Source organism: Zootoca vivipara, chromosome 1 (genome assembly GCF_965207765.1).
Source record: "Zootoca vivipara chromosome 1, rZooViv2.hap1.1, whole genome shotgun sequence".
Taxonomy (NCBI): Eukaryota; Metazoa; Chordata; class Lepidosauria; order Squamata; family Lacertidae; genus Zootoca; species Zootoca vivipara.
In genome coordinates this window covers 73291909-73315620 of record NC_142582.1, presented here as the reverse complement: position 1 = coordinate 73315620, position 23712 = coordinate 73291909, and the positions used below count along the sequence as shown (strand labels likewise).

General features: G+C 42.1%; 1 protein-coding gene and 1 long non-coding RNA gene across 6 annotated transcripts in view; one reads left to right on the top strand and one right to left on the bottom strand.

The window, feature by feature from the left end:
* Positions 1-9067, top strand: part of LOC148687623 (uncharacterized) — a 37902-nt gene extending 28835 nt beyond the window's left edge. Inside the window, exon 3 of the long non-coding RNA XR_015949592.1 lies at positions 8928-9067. This is a non-coding gene — a long non-coding RNA (uncharacterized LOC148687623). The remainder of the gene's footprint in view (positions 1-8927) is intronic.
* The window catches only part of BDNF (brain derived neurotrophic factor), a 79791-nt gene continuing 63313 nt past the window's right edge, over positions 7235-23712 (bottom strand). For 4 of the 5 annotated variants that reach the window (XM_088667977.1, XM_088667970.1, XM_035117808.3 and 1 more), the window contains exon 2: positions 11040-12498. In XM_088667977.1, the coding sequence (XP_088524103.1) occupies positions 11737-12498 (762 nt within the window). In that variant the 3' untranslated portion in view covers positions 11040-11736. Of the gene's footprint in view, positions 12499-23712 lie in introns of all 5 variants that reach the window. The other variant, XM_088667963.1, reaches the window with a different exon arrangement.

Here is a 23712-nt window from a genome sequence, read left to right as displayed (position 1 = left end):
CAGAGATAATTGTTCCTCCATCATCTAAAGATGGGCCTTGATATTTGGTGATTTCATACCCTCTGACCACTAAGTAACACTATCCACTTTTACCTAGCACACCTCCACTTTTGTTAATACAACCACTACCCCCTTCTCTCCTTATGTCTGCAGCACAAGGGACTTGTACTTGGAGCTGGACAAAAGAAATGTGTGTGTGCACTACACAATAATGCCTTCATTTCACCACCTCCTGTTCTCATAACGACGATCCTCTGATTCCAGCCCCAGTCCATCAGGAAGATCAGTCCCCAGATATGTGGACCGCAAGTTGCCAATGCTATGCAACATCCTGATGAGGCCTCACCGTCAACCCTCTCTGTTTTGTGACAGTGTTTTCTGTAGCAGGGAAGAGTTTCTGTGGAGTAATAATTGGTTTTCTTTTCGTTTTGTGGCGCTTCTTAATTTTTTTGTTGCTGACAAAGCCCTGAGGGGATCTTAAGCCGGTCTGCAAAAGAGCAACATGACAATAACAGTAGTAACCAGAGGTGCTTTTATGAGAGATTTATAAAGCAATTCAATGTGCGTACTTTTTACTTTGGAGCTCATTGCAAAACACCTTAACAGGGGAATAATGAAATCTATTTTGTAGTCTTGTGTAAGAGCTCTGCCATTCTAGCACATGCATTTCCACCTCCACTTACATTGTGTTGTGGCTCTGAAAAACAGCATCTCCCTTGGATAGCTGAAGTGACAAAACTAATCCAGTTTTTCATAAGCGTTCAGAATGGTGCACAATTCTCAGTGTGATAAAGTTGTTCTTGTTGTTTTCAAAAACCAGAAAGTTATGATTGTGATTACAGAAGACAAAACACAAAGCATATTTATCAGATGTGTCTGTGTGTTTAATATATATTAATACTGTTGTTTTACGTTTCTTGTTCTTATAATGAATGGCAGGACTGTAACAACAACAACAACAACAACAACAACAACAACAACAACGGCAACAATTTTATTACTGGCAGACCCTGCAAGTGTCCCTATCTTCCAGGGATGTCCCTGATTTAGAGAAGCCGTCCCAGTTTCTGATTTGATCCCAGAAAGTACTGCTTTTTCTTAGGAAATCCTTGCTTTCATCAGAGAAATGTTCGAGGGTATGGAGTTATCTGACCCCTGAGTCATCTGAAGGCAGCCCTGTATAGGGAAGTGTTTTAATGTTTAATGTTTTATTGTGTTTTATATATGTTGGAAGCCACCTGAGTGGCAACCCAGTCAGATGGGTGGGGTATAAATAGTAAAGTAGTAGTAATAGTAGTAGTAGTAGGGCACTAGGAGAAGGGGACGACAGAGGACGAGATGGTTGGACAGTGTTCTCGAAGCTACAAACATGAGTTTGACCAAACTGCGGGAGGCGGTGCAAGACAGGAGTGCCTGGCGTGCTCTGGTCCATGGGGTCACAAAGAGTCGGACACGACTAAACGACTAAACAACAACAACAGTAGTAGTTAAATAGGATGTCCCTATTTGCACCAGAGAAATATTGGAGGGTATGCTTTGGGTGGCTCCCAACGTATATAAAACATAATAAAACATTAAACTTTTTTTTTTAAAAAAGCTCATTTATACAGAGCTGCCTTCAGGTGTCTTCTAAAGGTTGTGTAGTTACTTATCTGCTTGACATATGATGGGAAGGTGTTCTGTAGGGCGGGTGCCACTGCCCAAAAGGTCCTTTGTCTAGTTCCCTGTAACCTCACAATGAAGGAACTGCCAGAAGGCCCTCAGAGCTGGATCCCAGTGTCTGGGCTGAATGATGGGGGTGGAGGCACTCCTTCAGGTATACAGGGCTGAGGCCCCATAAGATTTCCACCCTTCTTTGTACTGTTTTCCATTCCATAACCTTTTCACTCAAATTTGTGATAAAATGTAATAAAATACTGAACACAACTGCTCCGTCCAGCCAGGACATATGTGCTTGCTACTAGCCAGAATGGCTGTGTTCTGCCTCCACTGATGGAGGCAGTATGCCTCTGAATGCCAGCTGCTGGTCATCGCGGGTTGGAAGAGTACTGCTGCGATCTTGTGGACTCCCCATGGGCATCTGGTTGGCCAATGTGACCAGAGGATGCTGGACTAGATGGGCCTTCAGCCACCATGGCTTTTCATGTGTCTTATGTATGAGTCGTCAGATAGGCTTTAGCATGGCTCTTCCTACTCATTTCCTAGCCCTTAAAAACACTCTCTAGAAAAGGACTTCCTGTCCAAATCAGATCATTGTTGGTAGTGCTATTAATTGATTTGTGAGGAGGCAGAATGTGAAAGACTAGATTCAGCAGCACCTCTCTACTCTCAGCATCTGCACAGATAACCAGTGCCACTCCCGATGATGTGATTGAGACTGTAGTTGTGTCCACACAGCAGCCCTTCAGTGCTTTGGAGGCAAAGCTTTTTTGTAATTATTTGGAGGTGGAATTAGAATGGAGGTTCCACACAGCATGTAATATTACTGCTGTATTAACTAGCAGCACTATTCTTCCCTATGTCTCAAAAGTAGCCTGCAAAGCAAATTTAAATAAATGTTTGTTGCTTGCTTGGCCAGCCCATTTTATTGCTTCCCATTAATTGCAGGAGGATTAGTGAACACCGTTGAATAGCCTCTCCATAAATTGCCCCGTGTAACTTTATTTCCAGCGAGGGGATGATGATGATCAAAGTCAGTAACTAAACACCCCACGAAAAAATAAACTGGGGCAATTCACATATAATCTACTCAACTAATCCCCCAACCAGAATGAACAAACGAGGGCATCTGACCCTGCAAAAAAGAGAGGAAATGTTGCATTTGAAGGCACAGGAACCCCAACCTACAAATAAAAATAACCTTAATGGGAGTTTGTCTATTCACATTGGATGAGCTGGAACATCAACTGCATTTTATTATAGAAGAATGGCCACAAATTAGGTCAGTAGGGGTGAAGATAGGAGGTGAATAGAGGCAATGCAACACTGAAAGGCAATGTTTTGCAAATGATATCATAGAATCATAGAGTTGGAAGAGACCACGAGGGCCATCCAGTCCAACCCCCTGCCAAGCAGGAAACACCATCAAAGCATTCTTGACATATGCCTGTCAAGCCTCTGCTTAAAGACCTCCAAAGAAGGAGACTCCACCACACTCCTTGGGAGCAAATTCCACTGCTGAACAGCTCTTGCTGTCAGGAAGTTCTTCCTAATGTTTAGGTGGAATCTTCTTTCTTGTAGTTTGAATCCATTGCTCCGTGTCCGCTTCTCTGGAGCAGCAGAAAACAATCTTTCTCCCTCCTCATGTCCTCTGGGTATTCTGGGAAAAATGAAGAGGCATTCAGAGAATGTGGCTGATGTGGAAGCACCTGATGTGGCCCTCCAGACAGCAATAATTTGGTAACATTGGGGACTCAGTGCAGATCAACTAAGAAAGTAGAATGTTGTGTGGGCACTCAGAATACCAACCTATAATATAATTCTTAGAGGAAGTTCATATATTAGTGACAGTGAGCAGTATTCGCCCAATGAGTCCCATCAACGCAAATATTTAGGCTTGCACAATTAGACTTCCACCCCTCCTCCCCCGGCAGACACCCCATACCATTCCTCAAATCTGTTCCAAAGGGTTGGAGGAATCCCTACAACAGATTTCATGGAGAAGAGGGAAAGTGTTCTGTTGTGGAAGCTGTGTTGAATTTTCTCCAGGAACAGCTAGTGGCACCTGCCTTTCCAAGTTTTTCAACTATTGAAAATTCAGTGTAGTCCTGGGAAACTTGGCAAGTAGCTTCACTGAAATAAGATTTCTGAGTCTTTGTTTAAGTCTCAGAACTTCATGGAAGATAACATGTAATTCAAAATAGTCCTCAGTAAATTAAGATAGTAGGCAGCATACTTGGACTGTGTGGAGGTGAGTTCAATAAATGCAGAGGTGCTAGCAATAATGTCTCATTATTGTCCCTCAAACATTAAATTTGGTGAATGGATAACATTGGTAAAAGAGTGGGGGCCTATGAGCAATTTCATGGGGTAGAGGGAAGAAGGAAGAATCTACTTTGCTTCTCACACATCTCATGAAATTTATATTTTGGCAATCATCCAGTGGTATAATGAAATGGCATTTAAACTAACGGGTCAAGATAGTTTGTTAATTGTAAATCTCATTTGGTAAGTCAAAGTTGTTAATTGAGCTGAGAATACTGCTTGATACAGCAGGGTTCTCTATATTAATAGAGGACCTGAATAATGTAGAAGTCAAAGAAAGAACAATTTTGTGTGTCACTTTGAGCTTTTGCTTTGAAATTGCTACATTCCTTAAATTCTGTAAGATCTGAAGTGTTGATATGAGATTCATTTTTTTTTAAAAAAACAACCACTATATAAGCAAGGGATTAATTTATTACGGGTCAAAGGATTTTTTTCTCTTTTTTTGAAGTGAGAAAGATGTGAGAATATTGCTGAACTCTCTATTTAGCTGTAGTGAAGCTAAAAAGCATTGGGTTCTTAAGTAAGAGACAAACCGTACTTCTAAATATAATAACCCTCTCCGTTGTGAATTTATGTCATTTTCCAGTGGCAGGAGAGCAACAGAAGTTGTCTATTCCAAGCAGGTCAATAACTTTTTGATTTAGGATGGGTCAAAAAGACTGTTGTTCTGATCTCTGTATTAGCGGCATGCCATGTAGAATGTCTTAATGTGTATTTGGGGCTCACAACATGTTGGGAACACCTTAGAATATAGACCTGATCCAGTCCCTGGCAAGAAGACTTTGCAGGGACCAGAGAGGGAAGGAAATGAACATGTGCAGAAATGGTCTCCTATAAACGCTAACAGGATTTGCATCACCACCTTCCTGCATGATATGGCTATGCCATTTAATTGTATTTGTAATTTTGTATGAGTTAGCCAGCTCTTGAATGATATCCTGAATTTTGGTGTGGAGGATACAATTGGTTTTTTTCTTCTTTCCTCTGGTGGCAGAGCACGATCTCAACTATGGGGAAGATGCTGGCTGAAGACCACATATGTTTGCAGTTCGCAGTGTTCTCTTACGATGTGCCATTTGTGTATCTCTGAAAAAAACCTTAATGTCATTGGAACACAGGAAACTGCCTTATACCAATTTGATCCATTGGTCTGCCTTTTTATCAACACTGACTGGCAATGGGTCTCCAGGGTTTCACATCCCCAGTCTGACCTGGAGATGCTGGCGATCAGTGATGTAGTGTGGGTTGCTGGCACCCAGGGCAGGCCAAATGTTACCCTTCCCTGGTGGACTGGGCAGTTGGTATGGGGGCGCAAACAAGAGGCACAGAGCCTGCACGTAGAGTAAATGGAGCCCACTTCCCCCTTGCAACCCCATACCCTTAAACCCACAGCTGCCAAGTTTTCCCTTTTCTTGCGAGGAAGCCTATTCAGCATAAGGGAAAATCCCTTAAAATAAGGGATAACTTGGCAGCTATGCTTAAACCTGCTCCAGAAGTATATGTTTAAAAGTTAGATATTACATTATTCCAGTTATTCACACTGGAACAGTTTCATGTGCCATTATTGTTACCCTCTTTTTAAACCAGGAAATGTAAAAAGGATGGGTACTGATTTCTGGATACTCCTGAATAAATTATTGGCATTGTGTGTGTGTGTGTGTGTGTGTGTGTGTGTGTGTGTGTGTGTGTGTGTGGTTTGGATTTTCAAAACTGAGCTTCAATATGTTTTTTATCATTAAGATTTATTTATTATAGGACTGTCATTAAGTGTACAAAGGCTTGGCAGTTATAGCAGAAACATAACTTTTTAGCGATGCTGTGGGTATGTTCAATAATGTACAATCCAAGCTGGGGGTGTATTTTCATAACCATCATTTTCACAGGACAGCCGTAATGACTTGTAACCTCGTCAGAAATTCCTGCTATTCTAGATTTCTTCGTGACGGGTGTGATTGGCAGATGATCCTTGCATCACCTGCATCCCTCCCATCCTCCACAGAAAAAGTATGTAAGGCCAAACCACACATAATTGATTGCTTAATAGGACTGTACTACTTCAGATTGCTTGTGGGGAGGTTGCACTGCTAGGTATAAAAGAACAAAAAACAACAGCAACAACCTCTCTGCACAGAGTAAGTCATATATATTGAAAAAGCGCAGGTTGGAAACAATGGTTCTGAAATTCTAACTTTCCACAAGCAGGGACTTTTTGATGGGGTACCACATTTAGCCATGTGATCTCCATCCTGCATTCTTAAATGGTAGGTTTTCTGTAAGTACAATTACCTTAAAAATGCAGAAAAGGATATAAAAGCTGATCAGTGTCCCAGTTTTCAAAAAATTCAGTGCATGATTTTTTTTAACAATGATGGCCCATTTTGCCAAAGTTCTAGAGCAGGGTTGGGAAGCCTATATCCCTGTCGCTGGTCAGGCTGATGGGAGTCTGGAGGGGCAAAGATTCCCCATCTGTGTTCTAGGGCAGCGTTTCTCAACCGCTGTTCCGCGAGACGCTGTGTGCCGCGAGACGCTGGCTGGTGTGCCGTGACGTGCGGCGACGAGAAGGGCAATTTGCATTGTCACGTGCCTGGCGGCCGCCAATAAACAGCACTGGCCCGCCGGAAAGCAGTATTTCTCCTCCTCTTTCCCAAAGCTCAGTGCAAACGAGCCTGGCGGCCGCCAATACACATCACTGACCCGCCGGAAAGCAATATTTGGCAAGTGTTTCTTACAGTCATAATTATAAAAAAGGGCGGCACAGAGTTAAATTTTTTAACTTTTTTAATGGTGGTGTGCCTCGTGATTTTTTTCACGGAACAAGTGTGCCGTGGCCCAAAAAAGGTTGAGAAACACTGTTCTAGGGAGTGCTGATGCAGTGCAAGGAAGAACTCTTTTATGTGAGTAGATTGGTCTTTATTGCTGAACCAAATAAAGCAGCTCAGAACTGCACAGAGCAGAATCGGTACATTGGAACCTTTAAATATGTTCTGGAGCTATCAGATCCAGGCATCATGTATTGACATACATGATTCATTTTTAAAAATATGGATATACCAGTATACAAAGTTAGACTTGTGCATTATTTTATAGCTGAATGAAAATCATGATGCTTGATCCATGGGTGCTTGTTTTGCTAGGCATTATTGTGGGAGGGGTGGGGGAATCTTTTCTTTGTGTGTGTGTGTGGAAAAGGACTTCTTGAAACTCCCCCTCCCCTGCCAACTGTCCAAATATGAAACAGCTGCCTAGCTGCCTTACCAAGAAGATTTTATTGTTAAAATAAAAGTAGATTTTGCTTTTGGGGGAAAAAAGAACACACATCTTCATTGTAAAACTCATGTTTGGTTTACAATTAGAGAAAAGTCACATGGTCCCAAAAACCCCGAGTTTATATATACTGTATATATATATATATTGAAAATATATTTAAAAAACATAAAAATCTATATTTAAACATATATTATATGTTAATCAGTACACTTAAATATAGCTTAATTTTATTTACAATGTGACGCAGATGCTTGTAAGATTTAATGCCAGATTCATTTTTTTCCAAAAATCCCATAAAATTATATAAATATACAATAAATATTTGTTACACATGGTGAATAAGAGAAAACAAGGCCACAGACATTAACTTACATTTGCAAGAGGGTTTTTTTTTTTTGAACAAAACAATAGGGCCAAAGACATGCATGAAATACTTTTGCCACAAACAGATCACAGCAAAAAATAAAATAAAAATCAATTGAGTGACATTTTTCAAACCTCAGTTCAACTAAAACTGCCAAGCCTGTGATTTATTTTGTAGTAGTAGGTCTGGCATAGAATGGGTGTTAAAAATAGTGCTTGTTTCAGTTTACAAAAGCTAGGAATATATTGATTTGTTGCATAGCAGATTCTGCACCCAAATAATGATTTGTAATTGTTTGTGTGTTTACAGTGTACAACTGTTAATAAAAATTTAGTATTCCTAGATATACGAATTACATTCTCATATGTAGCTTTCAGTCTCTGATACTCAAACTTGCGATTCCACAGTAAGCCCATGGAATTGACTAGATCTGCTATAGTGGTTAGAGACGGTGAGCCTTAAATTGTCCTGTGTGAAGGCTGAAATATTTTGGGTTTGCATCAGTCATTGTCCACTAACGGAATAGAATTCTCCAATTTATTAGGAATAGGACTAGCTAAATCTGATTTTATTTAATTTTTAATCCTATGATATATGATGCCCAACAGGGATAAAGTTATTCTAAAGCTGATTCACTCTGGATATGTACAAAAACATTTCTATGTTCTGTTCTGCTGGTGGATTATATTACAGCAAAAATCATTTTCTTTCCTTGTGAGTAAAAAAATAGCCAAAGACCAATATTATGCATCCTGATATAAGATCACACCTATTCCAAGAATCTTTTATATAGGCTAAATTAGTATAGTATATTTGATATGCAATAGTTACCTTACTTTCAGATTTCCCCTTTGTTTAGACTGTGAACCGCATGACTCTAAATAATGACCCACTGCAATTTTTAGTGGGAATTTAGGTGACAGGCTTTAGTTAGGACTGAGTGAGGATGTTGACCTAGTTATATACACAGTAGGGCTGGAAGCGAATCCATTTATATCAGCGGAAATGGTTTGAGAACAATTCTGCACACTGTTTCGCTACATAAAGTTAGGTACAGCCATAAAGCAGGAAACTAGCCTAATGGATTTGAAGGAAATCAGGATTGTGATATTTTCTCATCACATAAGAAAACATCACCGAGGGATGACAATGATTCCCCTCCATTGCCACTTTCAAAAGTGTGAACAAAAGCAGCTACTTGCTTATAACACAATCTTACAAAGACTTTCCATTCCAAATGCATGGATTAATGTAACCCAGATATTTTCCCTGCCTTTAAGTTATATGTCTTATTTTAAATGTCTACTAGGATTTTGTGGTGAAGATAGCCTGAGATGCAGGTTAAAGCTAAATAAAGGGATTGCCATTGGGCCGAAAGGCTGATTTAGCCCCAGTTGGATTGCCTATTAAAAATGGACAATGACAGCATCTGCTTTCCTTTAAGGTAACAACCATTTATTTGCCCAACCTTGGGCAGTCAAGAGTTGATTAATGGCAAGGCATCTACCTGCATACTGTCGTTAATCAACTGGGTTAGTGTTTTGTTTTTCAACAGTGAACACATGTCCAAGGAGAGTGAAGAGATTTGTAATAACCCAGAACCAACCTCCTTCTTCCCATATTAGAAGTTGGTGAAAAGCTTTTATATTTTCTATAAATAAAATAAATAAATATGCTAAGTTTGTTTGCATCCAATTTTTACTTCTGATAACTGGCTATTAATGACAATGAGGGACTGATTTCCACTGCTAAACGAATAATCCCAGCATCTGAAATGAGCTTATTTCTGGATTGTGGTGTTTTAAGACACATTACCTTAAGGTCTGAGTTTTCTAGTTGAAATGTCACCCAAGAAAGGTTGGGTTTTTATTTATAGCCTAGTTCAAACAAATAGCACATGAAATAGTAAACCAGTGTCTGGACTGTACTACTTTAGACTGCAGGTGGAGATTCATATAATTGAATGCCCCCTTTCCCCCTTCACATAGAAAACTAGATGTCAAAGGAGAAGGGCTGTAGCTTAGCCTTCTCCCTGACACGACTGCCTCCCCACTCTGGGGAGGTGGGGGGGGTATTTCATTTTCAGTTTGAAATGGTTCAGTCCAGAAACAGATTGACCTTATCTAACACTTTTGAAAAACTAGGCCCACATCAAAGCAAAGACCTCCGTTTAGCAAAACGTCGGACCCCACCCAGGGAAGTAGGCATCATCGCTATGAAATATACATGCAACTATCCCTTGATAAATGACACTGTCTGCATTGCAACGTGTGGGTTATATGATGCATGCCAAAACAAAAACCGAATATATTTAGTGAGAGGTCACGCACTTGCTGTGGCATTTCTAATGTGGTCATTGTCTATTTGTGTTGCAGGTTGTGCTGGGTTTGCTGATAATTATCCAAGGCCAGAGGCATCAGTCCTGTGCTCAGTTACTTACTTAAGAGTACCCCTGGAGTTACCTTTAATTAAAGTGCATGCAACTGATGCTAGGATTGCATCCTAGGATTTCCTTTTAAACCAAGAGCTATGGTTCTACAGGATTCTCTTGCCTGTAGAAGATAAGGCTATTGTGTGCTACCTCTCAAAAAGCCATAGACCGTTGCAGACATATTTAGACAAAACAGGTAGTTGGGTTTTGAGGTAGAAGGCTCTGCCTACCTGATTCCAGAGCCACTCCTTCAGGCCTGGATTCTGTCATATTATCTCAAGTAGAAAAAGTGGCAGGTATTTGAGAACCGGGGCATACTAGACATTCCTTTTTACAATAAGAGCATCTGGCTGCCCTGCATATATTTACTCGCACAGGGAAGCCTTTACTGCTTCACTGTCTCTCTGTGCAGTTCTTTTCAGTAGCGATTGCTACTCCTTCCGTTGCCAACACAACTGTAGACCGTCTGGATCCATAAGTTACAGCATTGTGGCATTCCAAATATATTTGCTAAAGTACCATCTGATATTCATGTGATTCTTTCCCCTTTTTTTCTTGCCAAGATTTGGCAACTGTACTTCAACGGGATACTTAATCCAGGCACAAATACTACTTCTCCCTGAACAGACTCTGCTCATACGAGAGGATGGTGATGAGATTCTCCATCCTCACCAAGCTCAATGCAGCCTTGCGAAGGATCCTGAGGAATCCATGCCAGCTGTGTATGCAAATCTCCCTTCCTAGGTTGGGGCAATCACCTTTGTTCTCAACACCCAAGGAAAGTGGGGGGAATATATTTGAAAGAGAATGCAATTTGTTTTCTTCCTAAGAGAGGAAAGGTGTTGGGGGGACGGGACCCCAGAACAACCAAAATACAAAACAAGCAAAAGGCAGGTCTTTAAAGAACAATCATAGAATAGAAACCACACCTAGACAAACATAAAAGTGCTGCCTGTAGACTAGAAAAGAGCACTGGGAGGAACATCAACATTGTCTTTTTCAGTTGCCTTTTTTTATTATTTTTTTCAGTAGTCTGATTTGATATTGCAAACACCTTCACAACATACAAAAAAACCCCAAATTTGTTTTATCCAGAACATATACGGTGATGACAGGGAGTAATCTCCTCTTTTAAAACCATGTGGGAATTAAAAAAAAAATCAACAGTAAAACTATGACAACAGCACCTTGACATTGTTTTAATTCCAACGCTACCAGAAGAATTTAAAAGCAGTAAACAGATATAATACTAACAGGAATCAAGATACTTACTGTCTAAAATGTAAACGGAATGTTTTGGTTCATTTTCTTTTTTTGAAAGGACAGTTTATCATCAATTCACAATTGAAGCAGCATGCAATTTTATTTTTTTAATTTTTTTCAAAGTTTTCAATTCTTGGCAACAGCAACAAACCACAATGTTAGAGGAATGCAATGCATTTTTTTCTCAAAGTTGTGCGCAAATGAATTTATCTCTCTCTCTCTCTTTCTCTCTCTGTCTTGTTCCTCTTTAGCTCATGGATATGTTCAATAAATAGATTGTGGAACCACTGTACTGTATAAACTTCATTTATACATGCAGTCCATAAAATTATTTTTTTCTTTCTTACTGAATAATTTACCCTGTTATGTATATATACAAATAGATAAATTTTTGTCTCAATATAATCTATACAACACAAATCCACTATCTTCCCCTTTTTATGGTCAGTGTACAAACACAGGAAGTGTCTATTCTTATAAACCGCCATCCAACTCTCTTCTTGTTATCCATAGTGAGAGCTCGCACATAAGACTGGGTAGTTCGGCACTGGGAATTCCAGTACCTCTTGTCTATGCCCCGGCAGCCCTCTTTCGTATAACCCTTGGAGTTGCATTTGGTCTCATAAAAATATTGCTTCAGTTGGCCTTTGGGTACCGGGACTTTTTCCAGGACTGTAACGGTTGCCCCTGACATGTCCACCGCAGTTTTTTTCTCAGCCGCCGTCACCCACTCGCTCGTACTGTCACACACACTCAGCTCCCCGCGGCGAGCCGGGTCGGAGTGACGCCGGACCCTCATGGACATGTTTGCAGCATCCAAGTAGTTTTTATACTCCTCAAGCAGAAAGAGCAGTGGGGGCTCCAAAGGCACTTGACTGCTTAGCATCACCCGAGATGAGTACAAGTCAGCATCCTTGTTTTCCTTGCTGGGCTGGATGACCTGCTGCTCATCCAGGAGCTCCTCTATGACATGTTCAAATGTGTCCGCCAAGGACGTCAATCCTCTGGAGGCGTCATTGGGCCCGCCGAGGTTCTCCAGATTTCCCTGTGTCCGGAGACCGGGATAAGCCAAGCTGCCTGGTCCTCTGATGCTCACTTCTTTCATTGGGGCAGCTTTCATGCAACTGAAGTATGAAATAACCATAGTAAGGAAAAGGATGGTCATCACTCTTTTCACTTGGTGGAACTGTGGGAGACAAGAAGAGGGGAAGAAAGATAGAAAAGAAGGCATTCAGAACAAATAGATTTTTTTAAAAACACACACCCAAACCCACACAACCGTTTGAGGTGCAAAACAAGCATACACCCCCCTCCTCTGCCAAGTTGGAAAGAGTTATGTGTTAACCCAATATAACTTTTTAACCTCGCACACAGACAATTGGCATGCGTTTATATTCAGTCATCCCAGTCAAGCGACAGAAATCACACCTGGAAAAAGGTTTCCCACATTTATCTTTCATGTCACAAAGGCATTCATTGAGAGCGCTCACTATGGCAGAAGCCAATGATTGGACTACCCTGCTTGGAACTAGTTAAAGATGTTGGCCTGAAGTCTCAAGAACCCTTGCACAGTAAATGTCACACTCCAGGCATGATAATTAATTATCCTCTATTTGCATGACAAGTGTAACAGCATGCTTGGAAAGGTTACTAAGCATCTGCAGTATGCATGCAGTAGTAACGGGAAAGATTTCAGAAAGTTATTGTCTTTTGCAGAAAGATCTCAGCACGGAGGTTGGAACTATGTGAACAGTAATTACCTTTAAAAAGAAAAAAGGGGAGGAAGGATTGTCTCACTGGATCAAAGGCCCCCAAAACTACATTTCAGAAATTGGGGAGCAAATAACCACCTGTCGGCATGGAGAGCATGCACACAAGCCCCAACACACACTAGACTTTCCTGCAATGAGCTATGGCTTGCTTGTTTTTGTTTGCTTGTTTTCAAAAAAATTGATCTGTGGAACTCACAGATGCCAGGCAACACATATTTTCAAGCAGCTGAAGTGGCATTCCTAAGTGAAGGTAAAGGTGTATTAAGGGAATACTAACAAGGGAAGTCTTCAGCTATCCCAATCAAAGTTAAGCCAAAATGGGGGGAGGGTGTTCAGGGACATTTTTAAAATCCAGCCCAATTACATCCTTGCCGTTCGCTATTTTGTGGCACATGGAGGTGCTTGCTTGCAAGGAGATGCTGCTCATCTCTCTGTACTAAACTAGCAGGCAATGAAATCCAGTGAAGCAGAGGTCAAGACCCCTCCTTCGTGCTCTAACTGAGGGCCAGTGAAGCCCCTGCACTGCCCTTGGTCTGTATAACTTGGGGGAGAAGGAAAGGGAATGTGACAGCCCATTACCAAGGCAACAAGGCTGGTACTCTCTGTCAAGCTGTCCCTCTTCATCACTTTCCCAGTCTGCTCTTGTTTTCGAGCAAGTGCTCCCTTGCAGAATATACTATGGTAATTTTTAGAAGGCGCTTGATCAATTTATGCCTGGACATTCTCTTTAGTATATGGCATTTTAGGTAAAACACTGTGCTGTGGGGAAGTTTATCTGGAGCGAGTGTCTGGGAAAGATGCACTCCTATAATTCCTGACTGGACACATCTCCTCCCCAGACCAGTTTTGAAGGGTAAAAAACCAAGGAAAAGTGTAAGTACATGGTGCCTAGCTTGCAAACAAGCAAAAGAAACAATCATGTACAAAGCTTTGCTGCTTACATACCGGTAGTGTGCAAGTTTAGGAGTGTGTCTTTAATTACCATTTTAGCAGAAACGGTCAAATCTCATCGTAAACCAAAGAGTTCAATTATTGATTTTTTTTAAAAGGGGGAGGGATCAATGAATTTAAATGTGCCCTTCATGTTTCTTTTCATAGGGTGGGGGGACAAGGAAAGCAAAATTGATCCTCACAGGGGCCCTTTTCTAAATTATGCCTTGTAATACTGTTGGGGAAAACAGATCTCCCTCCCTCTCTCTTTGTATATTTTGCTTTATTTTCATGCTGGACCTTGCTATGGATGCTGTTGGCTGCTGTATTCGAGGCTGGACAGGAATTTTTCCATCAGGCAAATTGCCCCACGACTCATGGTGTTTGCCTACCTCATAGCAATCATCACAACTTTGGCAGTTTAGGCATTCGGTAAGCCTTAGTCTTGGGCTGGAGGGGAAGCAGTAGCCTCTGCCTGCCCCTCTGAGTAATGGGTACCCCATTAAAGGGATCCAGGAGGAGTTTTGTCTGTCCAAATGCTCAGGGGGGGCACAGCACTCCTCAGGACAGAGGTGGCCCTCCTGTTTGATGTAAGTCATAGGTCCCCGTCTCCTCCATCTGCTGTTGGGTTGACCCAGGTTTTAGTTCCAGCAGGTGGACCTGGAAATCCTTGGCAGAACCCAATGATTAGGCCAGACTTCTGACATTTGTAAGGAATAAAATTGTGGCCTTATTTGATCCCAATACATTGTGTCATGTCTATTGTGTGGATTGGGACGGCGGGTGCTGTGGGACCTTAGCACACAAAAAAACCAAAACGAAATGAAAAGATCCTACAAGCCTGACGTTTCCCCACTCTTGAGGAAACGTATTTGAATGCTAGATGCAATAGGCAAAAGAATTCATAGAGTGACACCATCACTTTATGAGTAAATGCCATGTCACTACGGGGAAAAAAGTTTCCTTCATTGGGTAAAACTCCTAAACAAGTTAATGCACTGAATTATGAGGATTGTGGTATGTGGGGATTGCAAGAGCCATTGTAGATCAAGGAAGCCTGAGGGCAGAATGAGGCATAAACCCTATCCAGTTCTGCTGATTCCCTCAGCTAATTGCATCTATGATATGAGATGGATATAGTAGATATGGTTTTAATTTAAAAATGGGCCCCCATCACAGGCACTCAGATGGATTACTGGAGGACACGTGTAGTCTTTCAAGTTCCTGAACCCCACTATCAACCCAGAATATAAATGTATGAACTACTGTACTTATTAATGAAGGATGAAAATGTTATCCTCACTTTTCTTTCTTTATTTCTTTCCTTTTTAAAAGCAGTCTTTCATGAATTTGTAAGGTCATAAATTTAGTTTTAAGAAGTTCTATTTTTGCTTTCATTTTAAACCAGGTTATTTTTAAAAAGAAAAAAACTTATAGCTGAAATGTGAACAAAAGTTACAGTCTAATTATTTTTTAAATAAAGGTAAAGGGACCCCTGACCATTAGGTCCAGTTGTGACCGACTCTGGGGTTGCGGCGCTCATCTCGCATTATTGGCCGAGGGAGCTGATGTCAGCTTCCAGGTCATGTGGCCAGCATGACAATGCCGCTTCTGGCGAACCAGAGCAGCGCATGGAAACGCTGTTTATCTTCCTGCTGTAGCGGTACCTATTTATCTACTTGCACTTTGAGGTGCTTTCGAACTGCTAGGTTGGCAGGAGCTGGGACCGAGCAATGAGAGCTCACCCCATTGCGGGGATTCGAACCACTGACCTTCTGATCAGGAAGCCCTAGGCGCCACCTGTGTCCCAATTATTTACTTCTCTGTGGGATGATCAGGGTAAATAAAAATAAGTGGGTTTTTTTATTTACCCTGATCATCCCACAGAGAAGTATGGTAGTTCCCACAATGCTGTAGCTGTGTTGTTAACATGAGCCTAAGTCACAAAGGAATAAAGAAACTTATCAAGGAGAAACCCACCACAATGGAATTACAGCTGGTTCCCTTATACAGCTTCGAACAATCTGCCTTTGCTTTGGTCTTAGAAGACTTTTATCCCAACCTAGAGTAGGAAATATCTTTTCCTGGATAATCTTTACTTTTGTGACAGGTTGACGAACTTTGCAAGTCTCCCTACGAAAAGACACAACATCCCAGTTTTCTGATTTTACCAAAGTTAGGATCAGGATTTTGAGGGAGGGTTTCAAGCACATACTGGAAAATTAGGTTTACACAATTAAATGTCCGCCTAGCTAGCACAACAAATCCACTTAAAACAACAACACAGACGCTTTGCAGTTGGGAAAGCAATGGGCAAAATGTAATAAAACGCAAAGTGCATAAGCACTGCACACATCCGATTGGATGCTCATTGCTGTATAAACAAATCAGAGTGAATGCTCAATAAAGCTCCAGACCTACTCTAACTTCAGGATGAATGATCAACACCCAAACCATGTGGAGGAGCCTAATGGGTTACCTTCCTTTCTTAACTTGTTCCACTCTTCTGCCTCCTTTCACAACTTTGTGGCTGACCGATTGCTTCTTTCTAGCAAGCAGTAGCATTATTCACATTTCTTAAGAATCAGTTAATACTCATTTCAGTGCTTTTGAAGTTCACACTGAAGTACCTCATACTTGGCAGTAAGGACTGTAAACACTCTTTTTGTTTGCCAACACAGGGCTATGTATAAAGACTTACTTCACATCCTTATTCTGTGGGAAACAAGGAATCCTAACACTTGTCAGAGGAAAAGCACAACAAAGACACTTTACGCACTAAGACAGGAATTGCCCAACTTTTAGGCCCCGATGTTCGTATGAGGAAATGTTATGCTGTTAGGAATTCTGTTGACAATAATCTAAGCTCAACACATCCTTTGGATACTAGTCATTCTTCCTATTCATATATATCATTGTGGCGTGTATGTATAAATATTAATAGTTTACTCAGCAGGTCATCCCTCACTGAATTGTTTGCTGCATTTATTCCGAAAAATCCTATATATCTGCCATCTGACTTCAAAAAGGCCTTTTTAGATTTGTACAAATTGATCTGGTTATGGAGGCGACCAAAGCCAGCTTTTGGCATGTAAATTCAAAAAACATGTGGCAAGGTGGCAACCGAGCAAAAGTAGGGTGCTAAAAGTTCATTTTCTCTCAGAGCTATCTTCGCCACCCACCTACCACCTGGGTTTCCATTTTGCCCTTTGTTGACTGAATGCACATACCAGGGAATTCACATTGGGAGACTGCTGAACTGGTTCTGGAGCCAGGTTCGTGGTGTGGCCTGATGCCATACACTTCTAAATAATGACAGCAGGCAAACATTTATAGCAAAAGGTAACTTCAAAGGGCAGTTCAGAGGCAATGATACAGAGCAGGGATTAAAAGATCTGAGTGTCTCTCATAATAATTTTGATTGATTTATTTCAATTATTGGGACGCAGGTGGTGCTGTGGGTTAAACCACAGAGCCTAGGCTTGCCGATCAGAAGGTCGGCGGTTCGAATCCCTGTGATGGGGTGAGCTCCCGTTGCTCAGTCCCAGCTCCTGCCAACCTAGCAGTTCGAAAGCACATCAAAGTGCAAGTAGATAAATAGGTACCGCTCCAAGCGGGAAGATAAATGACATTCTAGTTTGCCAGAAGCTGGCCACATGACCTGGAAGCTGTACGTCGGCTCCCTCAGCCAATAATGCGAGATGAGCGCCGCAACCCCACACTCGGTCATGACTGGACCTAATGGTCAGGGGTCCCTTTACCTTTACCTTTATTTCAATTATTAGCCTTGAGTATTATCATACTCACCAGGGACGTGGGTGGCACTGTGGTCTAAATCACAGAGCCTAGGGCTTGCCGATCAGAAGGTCGGCGGTTCAAATCCCCACGACGGGGTGAACTCCCGTTGCTCAGTCCCTGCTCCTGCCCACCTAGCAGCTTGAAAGCACATCAAAGTACAAGTAGATAAATAAGTATCGCTCTGGCAGGAAGGTAAACAGCGTTTCCGTGTGCTGCTCTGGTTCGCCAGAAGCGGCTTAGTTATGCTGGCCATATGACTCAGAAGCTGCCTGCCGACAAACGCTGGCTCCCTTGGCCTATAGAGCGAGATGAGTGCACAACCCCAGAGTCGTCCAAGACTGGAACTAACGGTTAGGGGTACCTTTACCTTTTATTATCATACTCAATTCTAAGTTACCTTGGTGCTCCTATTTGACGTTCCTATTTGGGTAACTTATAATACATGAAATCTTCTCTCTCTCTCTTTTAAAAAAAGTCTACCTCCCTGATAAGCCCTGGGCACAGCTAGCTAACCCAAAGAAAAAGTTGTTTTGAAGCATTTCTGAATTGCTTCATGCATGGCTTTTGGGAGGCATCTGGAGAAAGGAGCTCCACAGCTATGGGGCAGAAGGGGACAGTTCAACACTCTCACGCATGGGATGGTTCTTTTCCCTCAGAAGTGGACACTGCTGCATTTAAGGCCATGCAGACATGATGTTTCTCTCATCTTGCCTACAGTTTGTCTTCCATTGTCTCAGTCCACACCTTGCCTAAAACACTTCAGATACATTTTACCGTCAACTTCAACATCCCTCCATGTGTATGAGTTTACATTGGGCATTGAATGCAGTAGATCAGTCTATTGCCTACGAAAGTTTATGCCACACGTCACCCACACCATAGCTACTCATAGATGTTCTTCTCTAGATGTTTTTTGTGAGAAAGAACGCACAGAGAGCAAATCTTTTTCTACACGCAAGACTCAGCAGTGAGCTCATTGTGGAAACTCAGAAGCAAATCACATCAAGTGAGCCAGTCTTGTGGTGTGAGGTCATAATAGGAAAAGGGGTTCTGAAAAATCAGCTCATGTATAAAGAGACATCTCTTAGGCTGCTTAGAGAGCAGGGTCACATTTTGAGTCACAAACTTTCTTTGCTCAGTAAATGAGCTTTTGTTTCTTTCTTGCTGTGCACAATTCACATCTTTCTTTAAGGATGTGCTCCTGTTGCAAATATCCCCCTCCCACCTCGCAAAACTGGACAATTTTCTTCCTGGGAAAACATTACTCTCCTTCCAGAAAGTATATTCATTGCTTCTTAAGTTGGATCTGTGAGCATATTTTCACATGAGGTGGGAATGCAAACCTATACAATTATCTGTTTACAGATGACCACAATAATCTACTCTTTAAGAACCTTTTTTCACATTTGTTAAGGGTGTTGAGATCTGTTAGGGGACCCTCCCCAGAGCTTACAAGTCCAAGTACACCCTCTGATGGATATACAGCTACAGAATTGGGAGGTAGCCTTTTATCTAGACATGTGGAGCCACATAAATACCCTTTACCCCTGACCTAGAAAGCAAGCAAATGAAAAGCTCCTCCTCTTTCCCACAAGAAGCAGAGGTTGTCAAACATCATCATCATCATCATAATTTATTTATATCCCGCCCATCTGGCTGGGTTTCCCCAGCCACTCTGGGCGGCTTCCAACAGAATATTAAAATAATCTATTAAATATTAAAAGCTTCCCTAAACAGGGCTGCCTTCAGATGTCTTCTAAAAGTCTGGTAGTTGTTGTTCTCTTTGACATCTGATGGGAGGGCGTTCCACAGGGCAGGTGCCACTACCAAAAAGGCCCTCTACCTGGTTCCCTGCAACTTGGCTTCTTGCAACGAGAGAACTGCCAGAAGGCCCTTGGTACTGGACCTCAGTGTCCGGGCAGAATGATGGGGGTGGAGACGCTCCTTCAGGTATACTGCACCGAGGCCGTTTAGGGCTTTAAAGGTCAGCACCAACACTTTGAATTGTGCTTGGAAACGTACTGGGAGCCAATGAAGATATTTCAGGACCGGTGTTATGTGGTCTTGGCGGCCACTCCCAGTCACCAGGCTAGTCACCTTCAAAGGTAGCTCCACATAGAGCACATTGCAGTAGTCCAAGCGGGAGACAACCAGAACATGCACCACTCTGGCAAGACAGTCCGCAGGCAGGTAGGGTCTCAGCCTGCATACCAGATGGAGCTGATAAGACAGCTGCTTTGGACACAGAATTGACCTGTGCCTCCATGGACAGCTGTGAGTCCAAAATGACTCCCAGGCTGCGCACCTGGTCCTTCAGGGGCACAGTTACCCCATTCAGAACCAGGGAGTCCCCCACACCCACCCATAACATTCTGTTTCAACCTACATAGTTCCTGACACAGTCAAACACAGTAATTTGTGGCAGCCTGCTTGGGGTGTATGTGTGGAAATAAGCCAGTTTCTGCCTTGCAAGACCAGCTCACCCATGAGCCAAGGTGTGGTCACTGCCTCAGACGGCAGGATCCACAGGGGCAGCAGATCCTAATGTTCATTGCCCCCTTGTTCCTTGTTCACTCATTCTTTCCTCCCCAGAGGCACAATTTTGTGGTTCACCTCAGGTGCCAAAATGTATTGGTCTGGCCCTGCTGTAGCAATGTAAGAAGACCTGGATGGAAGGGGTTGGAAAGGAACCTTCAAGGCTACAAAATATGGTCAGAAGCCCGGAATTGGCCTGATGCAGGCTTGCAAAAGCCCATCACTCCCCTTGCCTTGACATGTAGTTGCTACTTGCAAAAGCAGCACTTCCCAAGAACTCATCAAGACCTTTTGCTGCCCAGTCAGCATTTTCAGATACAGTAAAATTGCAACATTTGAGACAGAGCTTGGCCACAGATTCTACTGACTATTCACCCTGGAACATACAGTGCTAATAAGAATGCCTCTGAGCATGGCCAGAGTGCCTCTGCCCTATCAATAACTACTCAACAAAGCCCACAAGCCAGGGGCTTAGGTAGGCAGGCCTTTCACATCAGAAATTGTGGCCTCCAATACAGCCTTGACATACCCAGCTCTCTTGGACAAGTATCCACTGTATATTATACACATTAAAATATATGCGCATACACAGTTCATTTTATTTCTTACCCATCATTCTCTAGCAAATGCATCAAGGTGGGATGCAAATCCATGCACACCACATGCACATAACACGGTAACAACTGAAACAATAGAGGATATATACCAAACGCCTACACTCTGAATTGGACAGATTGAGATCACTTTGCAATTGTACTAAAAACTGAGTTGCTATGATGTATGTTTGAGGAAACAAGAAAAATACCATCCAAAGTTAACCTTTCCACATCTGAATTACCTTTACATCTGAATTACACTGAAGTTAGTAGCAAAGGATTGCATCTTTCAGGAGAAGTCCGGCACTGAAACTTGCTTACAAATCAATAAACGGTGACATTTACAGTGAAACCCTATGCATGTCTTCTCAGAACTAATCCCCATTGGATTCAATATGGTTTATCCTCAAGATGGTTTATCTCTCACTTTCCTGGGAGTATAGTGGATGGGGCGAGGAGGCAGCACCACTCACCTGACCTCCTGTTGGTCAAATTGCTTACTGGGAGATAGAGGGGGAGGAGCAAGGTGGCAATGAAGCTGGCATGGTGTAAATCAGGTTCTCCTGCTGGTGCATTTGCACCACTACAACCTCCCCAGCCCTCTCCCCTCCCCTCCTGGTAAGCAACAGTGATGTGATCTACCAAAGTTCAGGTGAGCGTGGGTGTCCCACCACACCATCAGATACTGAGTAAAACTCATTGGACTCAATACAACTTACTTTTGAGAAGGCATCTCTAGGACCACACATGACAATTCTACAATTTATAACATAGAAAAAGATCACAGGAAGGTGGCAATACTACGAACCCCTTCCTGGGTGAATAAGTCCCATCCAACTCAGTGTGCATTATTTCTGAATAAAAATGCACTGAATCAGGTTGGAAAACTGGCAGGTTAATCATAAGTAAACACCACTGAATTCAGTGGGATGCTCAACTTCCCAAGTAAATGCGTACAGGATTCCATAAAACCAGGGAATTACTGATATCATGCATGCAGTACTTCAGTGTGCTCGGTGTTATTTAAAGGCGCCTACAAAAGATTCCTGCTTTATGTATCTTTTTATAGGTGTGGGAACAGATACCAAAATGCGCTGCATGTCAGGACATGATTTGCGAAGACTAAACGTACTGAGAGCAAGCAGAGTTAGCAGTCAAATGCAAAGGCCGCTGGCAGTTCAGCACACACGTTATCCTTCGGGATGTTTATTCATCCAGCTATATAATTATTTTTTTAATTAATGAAAACAAGAAAACAAAGAACCACACACAAAAACACATGCTAATCAACTGAGCGCTCCTAAACTGCTAGTCGAAGAAGCAATGGTCTAGGTTGCCCACTTGGCGGTTTACAGTTTTGCTCAGATAAGAAACCATCAAATAAGAAACATCAAACTATTTGACCATGAGTGTGCTTGTCAATAGAGTTCACAGGATAGAGCATGCCTTTCCTTCCAGCTTTCTGATGCATGGGATAGAAAGACAATCCATCCCATCACCTCCAAGCATCCTCCCAAATCCCCAGAAGAACCCCACCACCTACTTCCATGTTCTTGGAATATAGAGAATAATAGAAACATAGAAAGGTAGGCTAAACCACTACTCTGCAAGTACTTACAAAATATTTTGCTGACTGGCCATCCATGGGATGTTCACCCTTTGGCCATCTGCCAGAAAGTAAAATGTTTTCTACCATTTTTTTATTCTATTACCCACCCACCCCTGCCTTCCCTCATCCCAATCCCTATAATTTATGGACTCACATTCTTCTTTCCAAAATACAGGTTATGGAAGACACTCACACATTTGCTCTAGAGACCACAATGGCCAGTTTTTAGATCTGTTGCTCTCAAACTTGGCCGAACACTAAAAATAACTGGCTGGCTGGGAGTGAGGAATCTCAGGGACTTAATAAACTTCATTTACCCCCACTTCAGCACTGGCATCATCATCAAAAACAACACCCAATTATGAAAATCATGAACCCTAGGCTAGCTGGCACAGAAAAGCCTCTTTAACCAGTAAAGTACAAGGGAAAAATTAGACCATGCCAGTGCTGCTTTTTGACAATTATGTGTCTTGGGCCATGGCCTTCTTCAGCTTTTTGCTAACTGCACTTGACCAAAATGTCCTTGATCTCTCTGTGTGTAGATATGTCCGGGGTGACCCACATTGCAACCCGATTCAAAACACACCGTGGCAGATGTTCTCAGAGACATGGTTCCTCCAACCATTGCTATTTGGGACACTTCAAGCAATAGCTCCGAGAAAGGTACAGTTCATTACTGTGATGGATTTTCCCCATTCCAATATGGGGAACATATCCGATGTGTCGGTTGAGGTATCTTAATCAGGGATGGGAAACCTGTGCAAACATTCCAGATATTGTTGGCCAACTTCCATTAGACCCACCTAGCATGGCCTATGGTCAGGGATGATGGGAATCATAGCCACAGATTTTACCTCCTTACCTTATATGATGATGGGAGACCTCTGTGCACATCCCAGCTTGGTATATTGTTGTTAGTTAAAAAAATATATGGATTAACTCATCTTGTTTGAAAGCTTAACAGAGTCCTAGCAGACCTTGAAGGGTTTTATATCTTCAGGGTGATGGAAACACTAATTAGTAAATCTTAACAATGAAAAATAATTGTGCATTTAAAAAATGCATGTATCACTCACTTTATCATAATCGTATTGTAATTCATACCTTTGATGCAAATGAGGCCTTTTCATTCTACAGAAAAGTTTCCTTTGCAGCTGAGC